The sequence below is a fragment of the Corapipo altera genome, unplaced genomic scaffold, assembly GCF_003945725.1.
Source record: "Corapipo altera isolate COAL_440 unplaced genomic scaffold, ASM394572v1 0, whole genome shotgun sequence".
Lineage (NCBI taxonomy): Eukaryota > Metazoa > Chordata > Aves > Passeriformes > Pipridae > Corapipo > Corapipo altera.
In genome coordinates, this window is record NW_020884872.1 from 51,048,023 (window position 1) to 51,060,154 (window position 12,132).

Genomic DNA, 12,132 nt, shown 5'->3' on the forward strand with positions numbered 1-12,132 from the left:
TTCTTCACCCCACAGTGGAGCTCAGTGACACTTGAGATCTGCTGCTAATAAGTAAACAGTGCACTGCCCTTCCTGGGAAGAAGGATGTAAAGCCAAGAGCAATTTCATCCAGCTTCTTTGTGGCATTGAAGACCCTCCTGCTTTTTGTCCACCTCATGCCTCAAACACTGAATAAAGATCAAGTTGCACAAAATTATTTGCTCAGAAGACATAGGAAGAACTTTTTTTCTTCTTCCTGTTTTGTCAAGTCTAAAAAATACAGTAGATACACAGAAGTGTAGCATGGACTGGGATGTCTCAGTAGCTTGAGTAGTCTTCATTCACACATCTTTGAATGCAGAGGTGTTCCATTGAAAATGACTTGTTTGATCTGAAATTTTATAACTTCAGCATTTAGAGCTTTTTATCAATTACCTAAATCTACTTTTAAAGGAAAAAATAGAGGTTGCATTTGCTTATCTGCTTCGTCATTGGATTCCTGCCTGCCCTGTAGAATCAAACCATGCAGAGTTCAAAGTGAGGACGACAGGGATTTTAAACAGGTCATTTGCTTCTGCTTGTGGCACCATGTTGGAGCATGGGCATATCAGATTCCCTGCTTTTCAACATGTCATTTAAATTACAATAAATACAAAAGTAAACAGCTTCCGTAGTGCTTATATCCCTGAAAATGAAAGTCCTGGGATGGGGTGTATCATGAAAAAAGGAAATGTTTAAATTTAATTTTTTAAAATGTGTTTTGGAAGCTTCATTGGGACAGACCATTTTCCTTAAAATTCCTCTGCAGCAACCATGATAAGAAACAGGCATATGACATACTCCTTATGAATAATGGCACCATGCAGTGCTGAACAGATCTGCTGCCCGTGAAACACAGGGGAAAAGTGTTTTTTTCCATTACGGTGCGGTTACTGAGGAGTACAAGGTAACAGAGCAGAGGTGAGTTTCCAGTTCAGAGTGCTGACTTCCAAACAGGGCTGCATGTAAATAACTGACTGTGAATGAGCCACTTTTAAATGATATGTGCTGTAGTTTCACTATTTGAAAAATAGCTGTGGCATCTCTGTGTTTCTGTACCACTGACCCAAGGTGTCTGGATTTGTAAGGTCAGGTTCTAACTTGAAGGATAAAATGTCTTTTATTGTCTATATGTTATCCAAACTAAATGACAGCTAAAGGTACTTGCTTTCAAACACCATCATTGAGCCTTGGCTGGAGTAGAAAATTGACTCAGGTTGAGGTAGTATTTGAACTGAAGGCACAAGACTTTTTGTATGTCTCCATAAACTGCTTCAGCAACAGCAGAATGAGACTTACACAGCAGGGATGTTGATTCAGGGAAGGAAATTTTTCTTCAGTTTGAAGCTCTTGGCATATATTGCCCATTACTACGTGGGCAGTGCATGTTTTTAAGATGCTTTTTTCTCTGTCTTGTGTCAGAGGTGCGTGTGTGGAGATTTTAGTTGACAAATACTGATAACTTTAAAATGCAATGAATGATAAGAAATATGAGGAGTTCTGTTAATTTATAGTGTCTTAATTTATAGTGTGTGTATGTACAGGCCTTCCCTGTAACATTTCTGAACATAAGCGTATGCTTTCTCTACTTAATGCAGAAGTACAAATGTTTTGATTTAAATCAACTATACCTAAGTATACTCCCAAAAACTTCAAATGATTTGACATCACTGCTCTCTTTTCCAGTTCTAAAGCAAGGAACTAATATATTTACACCTGTGTGATTGATTTCAAATTACAAAATAGTAATTGGAGATGATTTTCCCTTATTGTTTACAGAGACTTAGTTCTCTTTTAAGGGCAACTAAAAGTATAATTTACTTCTTTAACAGAAGCAGTAACTTGGCAGCTCCTCCTTAAAATAACTATTATATCTTCATTAACTTCATTTCCACTAAAAGAAACTTACTTGTATGGTATCAAAGAACTTAAATCAGTGAATTAAAACAAGGTTTTCTTCCTTTTTTTTTTAATTAACCTTGTCCTTTTTTGTTTTAGGACATCAGCGCCTTTGAGAACAGAATGTTAATGCTTGATGGGATGCCGGCAGTCAGAGTCAAAACAGAGCTGCTGGAATCTGAGCAAGGGGTAAGAAGAGGTTTATGTGACTTCACTCTGGTGACCCTTCCCCAGCTTCTCTGTGGTTAGCTGTCCCTCCCATTTTCTTTTCTGTGTTTTTCTTTATTTCCACTGTTCTGAGCTTATTTTCTTGGGAGTTGTACTGGTGAGATCTAGAACAAAACTCTGCAGAAGACTTACTAAAACTATCTAGCATAGCTGGGATGGAGTTGGTATAATTTTACAACTATAAATAAAAAGGTGCAGTTCAAACAAACAAAGAAACAAATAAAAACAGGAAAAAAGAATGGACTGTAGTAAAGAAGCCAAATTCTTATGTCTGGGAAGTCCATATAAATATATTTGCTATTCTACCTTATTGGGATATTTGCGTTACTGTGATTGTTTCAACCTTTATATGCTTGTCCTATTCCATTTTCTGTTTATGCAAACCTGCTCTCTCTGGGGTGAAATACACTTGTTTATCATTAGGATAAGAGGACAGGGATGCTTAAAGCTGGTATCACATCAGCTGCTGAATACAGGGCAGATCATGAATAGGATTTTGAATTTTTTTGCAGAACTTGTCATTGGAGTGATAGATTTTAGGAAAATGGAAGGGTATTTTCTTGCATATATGGTAATATTTACATCAGTAGTTGTAGATTACTGTGAGGGCATATGTATTAAATGGATTTTGTTTTATCATGACAGTTTCTTTCCTTGTGTATATTTTGCGTTATCCCAAAGAATCCATGCCACCTTACTAATCTGAAGATGTGCCTTCAACAAGCAATGCAATAGAAGCAGCAATGCTATTGCCATGTAGGGATGGGCTTTTGCCTCCTTCTGTTAGTTGGCTCTTTCCCTTTCTGCTATTTTCTCAGTTATTTAATTGAGAATTAAAATTATATGGAAGAGAGGGAATTAACTTTCAGGATGACTTAATTTGAAACACTTGCAAGGAAACACCAATTATTCAGGGTGTTTTTGAGGCTATAAGTTTGAGAGAAAAAAGCTTGACATTTAATTGAGTTTTTACTCACCTCTCTGCCTTTTTGAGAGCAAGTACCCTCAAGTACTCCAATACACTGTAGTTTGAGGGAACATGAAAACTGAACTATTGTATGAGCCACAATGATGGAAAGACAGATCCCTTAGAGGTAATTTTTATTATCTTCTGGATGCTTTGCATCATATCTTTGTATGTAACAGAAACACTTCTCTGTAGTGTTCAGAAGACAAAAGTTTCACCTGTATCTGCCTTTGTTTAGTTTAAAATAAAATTCTGTGCATGATACATATTACTAGATCCTTTATGAAGAATAATTCCTTTAGCAAAGTGTTATTTGATTCTGGAAGACCTTATTTGGTGTCTTAGAAACTGGAAGGAAATGATTGACCTATATAGTTTTTTAATTTTCTTAGAGTTCTTTATTAAAATTTTATGGACTTCTGTATTAGCAGAAAATGATGTCACTTTTTTCCAGTGGCTGAGCCATTGGACAGAGAGCTCGGTTTGATTTGGGATTTTATGCACTTCGGTACTAATTAAGTAGTGTCTGGTCAAGAGTCTCTGGCACCTTTATGACTCTTCATTAGGGAACAATCAATAAATACAAAATGAATTCTCCAGTTCACTAACAGAAGAGCTGGCCATTAGGATGGCAATTTTCCAGCAAACAGCTTAAACTCTAAAGAGAGCTGGTTGAAACAGATGTTTAGCATGTGCTTTGGAGATTGTTTTGAATATGTAGATGTTGGTATACATAACAGGGACAAGTGTTTGAAGGATGTGATTACCAAAAACAGCACATGGAGCTGTTTGGGAAGATGAATAGTCATAACTGGGAAGCATGGAGAGGGAACTAAAGTGTGAAACCAGTAGTATGAATCTGAAATTGTGGTGTTTGTGTGTGTGTTGTTTATAGTGCCCGATGTCCCTAGAATTGTACCTCCATTACAGCATATGTGTGTACGGGGAGATGTGATTTCTACTTTGAAAATTTGCAAACTAAGATGACATTTTGAGTCTTCTGAACATAGTGGCCAAAGCTTCATCACTTAGGATGCTGAACACCAGACAAACTTTTCCAAAACCCATAGAAAAACATCTGGGTTTTTTGCTGTTCCTTCTTGGTATCTGCTCTTGGCTCTAGGTTTGCTACAAGGGCAAAAGTGAGGCATGGTTTAAGGGTTATGAAAAAAAAAGTTTCGTGTGTGGCTGGGGGGTCATGAAGGCTGTGTCAGTTGTGGAGTGGAAGAAACAGGGTCTGGAGTTGGCCTGGCTCTTGACCAGGATGGTGAGTGCTTAGCTGTCAGAACCAGAGAGTGCCGAGTTGTCATGTTTTGCTAATGAAGCTTTGGGATGCTGTTGTCTTAGAAGGGCTATGAGACTGCTTTGAATTGCTTCCTCTTTAAATCTGGGCCCATATTTCAAACAAACATCATCTTGATTTAAAAATTGATCATGATGAAGGACCTTCCACAGCTATGCTAGTAATTACCTGTGCTTCTGAAAGCACACACCTCGTTTTTAATCTGACTTCATCCAACATCAGCTTCCAGCGCTTTCCAGTGGCAACAGAAAAACTCCGTTGTGGTGATGTGTGAGGATCTCGCTTAACCCTTTGGGGACCAGACAGTACAGTGTATGATGAAGAGAGTGGGGTTTTTCCTCAGGTTGCTGTTTCACTGTGGGAGACTGTCACACGTGATAGCTAAGTATTCCAGTCTTGGTGAGTCCTTTCTGTTAATGGTGATGAGTGTTTACAAGGCAATTACCACAAAACTTTCTTGAAACTAAGATTAAATCAAGTGTGGATTCCAAGGATATGTGCCTGTTTGTTGTAGGTATATTGAACACTTCCCTGCAGGACACATGAATATGTCAGTCAGAAAAGGTGTTTTCTCTGTAGTTGTGCCTTCGTTACCTGTCTCTTGTAGTTCCAGGGTGGGATTCACAGAAAGGACCTTGCTGGGGAAATTTGGATATTGTTTGGCCATTCATCTTCCTTGGGATGCTCTGAGTAATTTGATCTTCACCAGCTGTTGTCTCTTGACTACGTGTGGTGGTAGTAGAAGGTCACCCATGATGTAGATGAGAACCAGGACAGAGCAAATCCTTAAGCAGAGACTAGCATTTTCTGCTCTATTTGGATATCAAGCCAGGCAATCAGTCCATTATATTTCTGGTTTTCCTATTGGAGTCTTCGGTCTTTTTTGCAAGAGAGGTTAAGTAGAATGTAAGGTTCTTCCCTATACTTTGTGCGTAACCTCCGGGATCTTTAACTTTCTTATTAGGAGACACTTTGTTTCACTATTTGTGTTTGGGTGCTCTGTGCTCAAGCCTGGGTTCATATCCCTGAAAAGTTTCTACTGCACAAGTGTTACATATCTAGACCAAGTGAAGGTGGATTTAAAATGCAATGCAGCAGAAGGATTAAACGAACAAAAAAAGTGTAGTCTGGCTGAGGTTTTAGGGTAGCCTTGGGAGAATGAAACTGCAAGCCACTCCTACTGCAAAGCAGCCCAGTCTCTAGCTGAGGCTGAAAGGAAATTGGAGCTGACATTTCAGCTCTGCCCAGTGCACCAGATCTTTAGAGCCTGTGGCTAGAGAACAGGTGGGCAGGACTCCGCAACCGCAGCCTGTGTCAATGCAGTGAAGACAAACCTTTACCAACCCAGATTTAAAGGACGCTGAATTCAAGTTAGGTCATGGTAGGAGAATGAGATTTAGGCAGTCCATAAGGGAGACATGCCTTATGAGATAAAGGTTACTAGGCAGACTTGGAACAAAGAAGTATTTACAAGGGAAATGGATTTTCTCTTTGCTTTGGAAAAAGTTAAAACAGTTCCGCATTGTTTTATCGTTGCCAGTTTAGAATAGTTTAATGATTTTTAGAAGGCCATCAGCAATAGCCAGAACAGATGCTTATTTTTCCAATGAACTACTATCCTTAATTTCCACAGGAGATTTAATGCAGACTATTGTTTGAGGCTTCAGGAAGACACAGTGCTGCTTTAATGACTTTATCACAAATGAAAAAACTACATTACATAAAAGATATCACATTGCCCTTTAACAAGGCTTCGTTATTATCTCCCCTACTGTGGAACAGGAGCTAGCATTGCTAATAAATTGGTAGAATTACTTTAGAAATGTGAATTTGCTTATCATTTAATATCCTCCAGTGACCTACAGCTTTAGATCTTTCAATCTGCAGTAAAATCTTTGTCAGTTACCAGCTTCAGAAAAGGGTGTGAAGAAGGCGTTCCCACCCCATGAGGCTGGAGTTGGGGTTCTTCAGCAGTAAAAAAAAAAATCTTCAGTCTTTGGCTGTGCCAAAAACTTTTTTGAGAAGTAATATTTCTCACTGTAAAAATGTACAGAGGCTGGATTAATTTAATCGGTAATAGAGACGGGGCAGTGAATTTATTAGCTAGTGGCTACTATCAAGAAATTAGGATGGATAGTGTTGGCTGGCTTCAGCGTGAAGTCTGAAAGTTTTGATCATTGCAAGATTTGGTCCAGTTTCTAAAAACTTGTAAATGTGTCTGACTTAGATGTGTAAAGCTGCACTTTCTGATGTATTTGCTGAGTGGGGCCATAAGCTTTTGTTAAAAGGAGATATAAATGTGGGACTTATGTCCCACAATTAGTCTTCAAATAGAGAGGATAATGAACCACTAATTTTCATCAGTCTTTTTGTTTCCAGATCTGCAGTCTCATCTGTTTCTTTGCCTGCGTTTTGTCCTCTCAAATATTTAGTGGAAGATTATATATCTTCTTGTGAATTCTCCTCCTAATTCTTCTTGATCTGCCTCCATTCCAATCCCTTATCATGACTGAATTATGAAAAGAAATGGCTAAAATGACAAAACCCTTTAACAAGCCAATATTGTTCTCTGTGTCTTTCATCTCCAGCAAAATTATCTTGTTGTCTCATATCTCAAGAATGCCATTCATCCCTATGTTGTTATATATATAAACACGTTCCACCTCAGCCTGGGTAGTACTAACATAAATCTGTTTTATTTTTAAAGGTTTCCAAAAATACCTATTTGAATTCAGTTGAGTATAGTCCCAATAGCAAAGCTTGCTCCATGACTTTGTGGGAAACTGTTTTGGGATGATTCATTCAGCTTATGTACATTCTTTGTATTAGCAGAAGGAGAACTTCTTGTATTTGCTGTTGTAATTTGTGAATCTCTGTTTCATTCAAATAATTATTTTTTTTTTCTAAATTTCTTAATGTTTAGCATGACTGATTTGGGGAAATAAATGGCACGTGTATCAAACTCTTCTGCAAAGAAAGCCCTTCATATTTGCTTTTGGTTTTCTTTATCGTGCAATAGACAACACTTAAAGCATGTTATTGAGATGTTAGAAATGCAGCTGGTTGCTTTACAGTCATAAATATAGGATATTTTTCTGAAAGAGATCAGGATTTGACCCGAAAACCAGAAAGGACCTAACCTACAGGGTATGATACAAAGTTAGGTGAGATGTACCTAAGGAGATACAGCCTTGTTTCCTTGTGCTGCATCATGAGATGATGAATACTGGTACTGTTTCACATTGAGTGGAAGCTTGCATGAAGAATAAAAGATAGCCAACTCCTACAATTTTGCTGTCATCTTGACGTTCCTGCTGAATCCCTTGCCAGTGACTCAGTGACATGGGGAAGAGTAGGGTCAACCAATCACTGATCCAAGAAAAACCTAACCCAAAAGGAGAAAGGGAATGGTACTATTTGCCCTGCAAGTCACACTATTAGGAAATCATGGATGTCCTCTATTCTGTGAGAGGGGAAAGAAAGGTGAGAAAAAGATCATGGGTGCTGTTTTTGACAGGAGTGTGTGATAGGAACTTGTGAATTGTATCTGAAGCTATGTCCTGAGACATCTCTACTACTTCTGGGACCCAAACTGCCTATTCCGGGCATGTCTCTGCACTGCTGCGTTGCTGAACACTGCATATTTCAGTATTTCGCATGTTCCTTACTCCTTTTGAAGTCATCTCTAGTGTAGAGAGCCAAGGGGTTTTACCATGGTTGTAGGTGTGGTCTCCTTATTTTTTTTTGTTTTGGTGGGGGTTTTTTTGTTTGGTTTTGTTTGTTTGTTTGTTTGTTTGTTTTTTCTCTTCAGAGATCAGACTCAAAAGTCCAATATAAAGGTAATAGATTTAAAACCAATAGGAAATGATAGCTTAACTAGCTCAGTGAGCACACTTGCCAGGCAGCTTTTGCCAAATTAACCAAGATTGCAGTGAGAAAATGCAGGTGGGTTTGTAAGACTATGATGCTGTCTGAAATTCACACTAAGAGAAGGATCCCAGATCCTCTGAGACTTAATTTACTGACCACTGTCTGCCATTGCTTTCCTTTCCTAGGCAGCTAAGTTTGCTGTTACGGAGCACAGCAGGGAATGTGCTCCTTATTCTGTCTGGTATCATTTGTTGTATGTATGCAAGGAACAGGGGCATTTTCAGTTGTGTGGGAGAACTTAACTGTGTGAGGCACTGTACCAATAAAGGGTGGTCCCTGGTATCTTGGTTTAATTAATCAGAAGGTTAGACACTGTTTTAATGGCCATCTTCAGAAAATAGTGATTGTGTGTATTAGGAATTTAGCAGCAAGTGTAAAGGTGTGATGCAGGGGAAGGTCTCTGCTCTAAACAGCTTGTGTTTAGCCAACAGTGCCATGCACAAAAGAGGTTTCCTATATCTATAGTGATAGAAGGGCAACAAGAAGATGATTTCACTTACTAGAAAATTAGGTTTCATGAAAATGTATTTGGTAGAGGAAAAGGATAATATTTTATCTACAAGACTGGAGAAGGTTTCAAAGAGAATGTATAATATTACTCAGAAATTAACATGGCTTAATATTGTTACAGTTCTATAGAAAAATCACAGTTATATAATATACGTTAAATAAATTAAATGGTAAGTTTTATGTGCTTATATGGACTGAAAAAATAATGTTGGATTTGGGAGAAGGAAAGTCAACCCTTTGATTTGAGCATAGTACTGAAGTGCATTGTGAGATTATAGTTTGGTTGCCTTCTATCCCCAGTCAATTATTTTGTTAGCTCACCTTCAAGCCAGTCTGCTTTTTTGATGATGTATAACCTCTCAGCTTGCTCTCTGGCCAGAGTTTATGATGGGAATCTCCTTTAAGATTTGCACAGTTGAGAGACTAGGCATAAAGGAAAACAAACATGATACATACAAGCTGTGTATCCCTTGGTTCCTGTGAATTTCTAAATCCACATTTTAGGTTGAAAATTGATTCTTTTATAAAGATGCAAAAGGTCAACATTTCCATTACGCACTAAAGAAATAAATGAAAATGTGCCAAAATAAACCAAAACCAAAAACAAACCCAAAACAAACAAAAGTAAGAAAAATTTTCAACTATCAAAATATCTACAATTAATGTAATCCCTCCCAGTAACCCCAGTTCCAATGACTCTTGCGTGTGCTCTGTGTTCATTTTCTTTCATGTTCATTCTTTGGGGAATCCAGTATTCACAGTTTAACTGTAATTTCGAGTGAGTTTGCAATCCTAATTAAGGAACTAGTCAAGTATGGATTTTTGCTTGTATGCATCCTGCCAGGAAGGTATTAATGCTGTAGTCACGGAAGCTCAGAGCATGCCATGTATCAGCTGGTATACAGCAGTGAATTCTGAAATCCTATTGCACTTCTGCCTCGAAATTCATCACAGATCTCTGTTGTTTCATGTCACAGTGCAGTGCAATTCTAAGATACAGTAATGTGCATTTTAGCCCTCATGCAAAACAATTATTGGCATATAAAAAGCCGTTACCTTCTCATCTGGTGACTTCCCTGATTGGGCATCCAAAGTTCAATTTAGGTTGCAACAGTGAAATTCAGTAGGTTGCAATCATAGTCCCTCTGTTCCTATTAAGAAACTGAGGAGGGTGAGTTAGGCTATCCTGCTTTTATTATCAAGAAAGCTATCTTGAATTACCTCACATTTACCTCCATCTATGATTAGGTATATGGATGGATAGTGGTGACCTGCTGATGCACAGTTCCTTATACAAAATGTTTTCCATTGAAACATCTTGGTGAAATAATTGTGAATCACAAAATCTTTACATTATTTAGCTAGGAGAAAAGTTAATCATTACATTTCATCTTGTTCTACTCACCAGTGAGTTTAATGGATTTTTTTGTTTGTTTTAATGCTCATTAGAGTAGTCACTTCATTATGGCAGTCTACATTTTATTCATCAGGGCACATTGGTATGTTCAGAGTGGAAGAGAAATGGAAGTGACTGGGCTTTTGTCCTTTCCCTTTGTTTTGGCTCAGGGTGAAGTGAAATCTTCTATATTCCTGGTTCTCAGTTGGATAATTGCTATACTTTATTTCTTTATGGACACTTAAAGCGAGAAGTATTGTGTAAGTGTGCATTGTTATTATATTTTTATTATATGTCAACTAGCCTTAGAAAAATAAGCATAAGCCAATATAACTCAGTAATTTACAGTATCACAGAGCACTTCAGAAGCATGAGACAAATGCTCTTATGTTAGTATCAAAATTATTTTAGTCCTTGTTGGTTGTTATGAGAAAGGATTCCTTATAGTTTTCACTTGTTTGTTGATGTTCTTTTAGCTCTTCTTTTCTATTGGAGATTGCCTTATAAATAGTCTTTTTAATGTATATTTTACTCTTGTTCTGTATCCTGCTGGGGAAGTACTGAAAGAGCTGTATATATTTTTTAGCATCATTGGCTTTTTTCCTTATTTCTCCCTGTGGAGATGAGCTCTTACATAAATTACTTTAAGGATTCTACGTTCTTGATTTTTTTAAAAAAAATTTTTTAAATTCCTTTTATTCACAATCTCCCCCACCCACCCCCATTTCACACTGGGAGATAAGTATTTGATAAATGGTTATTTAGGGGGTATCTACTTTCACAAACATCCTTTTACAGATGTTGTTATTCCTTGATTGCATCACTTAAACGTACCAGAAAACCATAGGAACAATAGGCAAAAAAAGTCAGCAGCAATAGGAGGTGGTGTTTGTCCTCCCCTTCCTGCACAGGTCACTGTTCATGCTCGCCATTGCCCAAGGACAGAGCCCAAGCAGACAAGGATGGTAAGACCCAGCTCATGGCAGTGGGCAGGGAACAAGGAAGAGGAAAGGTGCTGGGAATGTAATGGAAGAAGGATAAGTGGTCTTCCCGAGCAAGTCTTGTTCATGGAAAAGATATGTCAGATCAGCATCCCCGACCCTGTCTCCTCCAAATACCTCCATTCCCTTTGTTCCTGGGGGAAACACCAGCCATGCAGATGTCACATGCATCTTGCCTCCTTTGGCTCTGTTGGCATTTGTAGCTCACTTCCTACTTTCATAATGTACACTAGAGATAATATTGATACCAAGACTGACTTTGGCTTTGATCTTCTGTGACACTGTATCTGCAGCTTATGTCATTGCAGTAGGTGAATTACTGGAAATTCCATAGCAATTATGGCAGTTTATCCTTGGAAGACAGCAGCATCACCCTCTTCTGTCAGGATTACAGATATGCTTGGTTATGTTTTGAATACTGTAGATGCCCTTTCACAACATTTTTCACTATCTTTGATAGCTTTTTGCCAGATAGATGGTTTTGATACAACCTGGTCATATTCTGGCTTGGTAGTTCTCAAGTACTGGATGCCTGGTGGTTCTGAATGTTTTTGTGTTCACTTTGCTGGATTTCTTTGGTGATCTTTCTCTTTTAATTGTTAACAGCTGTTTGTGAACAGGAAGGTGTAAACTGATGATAGATCAGTTGAGAGCTTCTGTTTTGCACTGTGGAACAGGGAATTCTTGGTGAGGAGGGACAGTTGTTGACTGAGAAAGGAAAGATATGATTGGGTACTGTTAGCGATATGAGATACTTTATCCTGGGTGAATCCAAGCTGATTGTTCCTCCTCACCTTCTCCTCTTTCATGGTGCCCAGAAGTTTTTTCCCAGAGCACTCATTCTGTGATTTTTCTGTGGACCAAAGGGAGGCTCAGTGGT

General features: G+C 38.2%; 1 protein-coding gene across 6 annotated transcripts in view; it reads left to right on the forward strand.

Annotated features, from left to right (window-relative positions):
- KLF12 (Kruppel like factor 12) overlaps positions 1-12,132 on the forward strand; it is a 238,273-nt gene that overhangs the window by 91,691 nt on the left and 134,450 nt on the right. For all 6 annotated transcript variants that reach the window (XM_027646772.1, XM_027646801.1, XM_027646810.1 and 3 more), the window contains exon 3: positions 2,017-2,106. In XM_027646772.1, the coding sequence (XP_027502573.1) occupies positions 2,017-2,106 (90 nt within the window). The remainder of the gene's footprint in view (positions 1-2,016; positions 2,107-12,132) is intronic.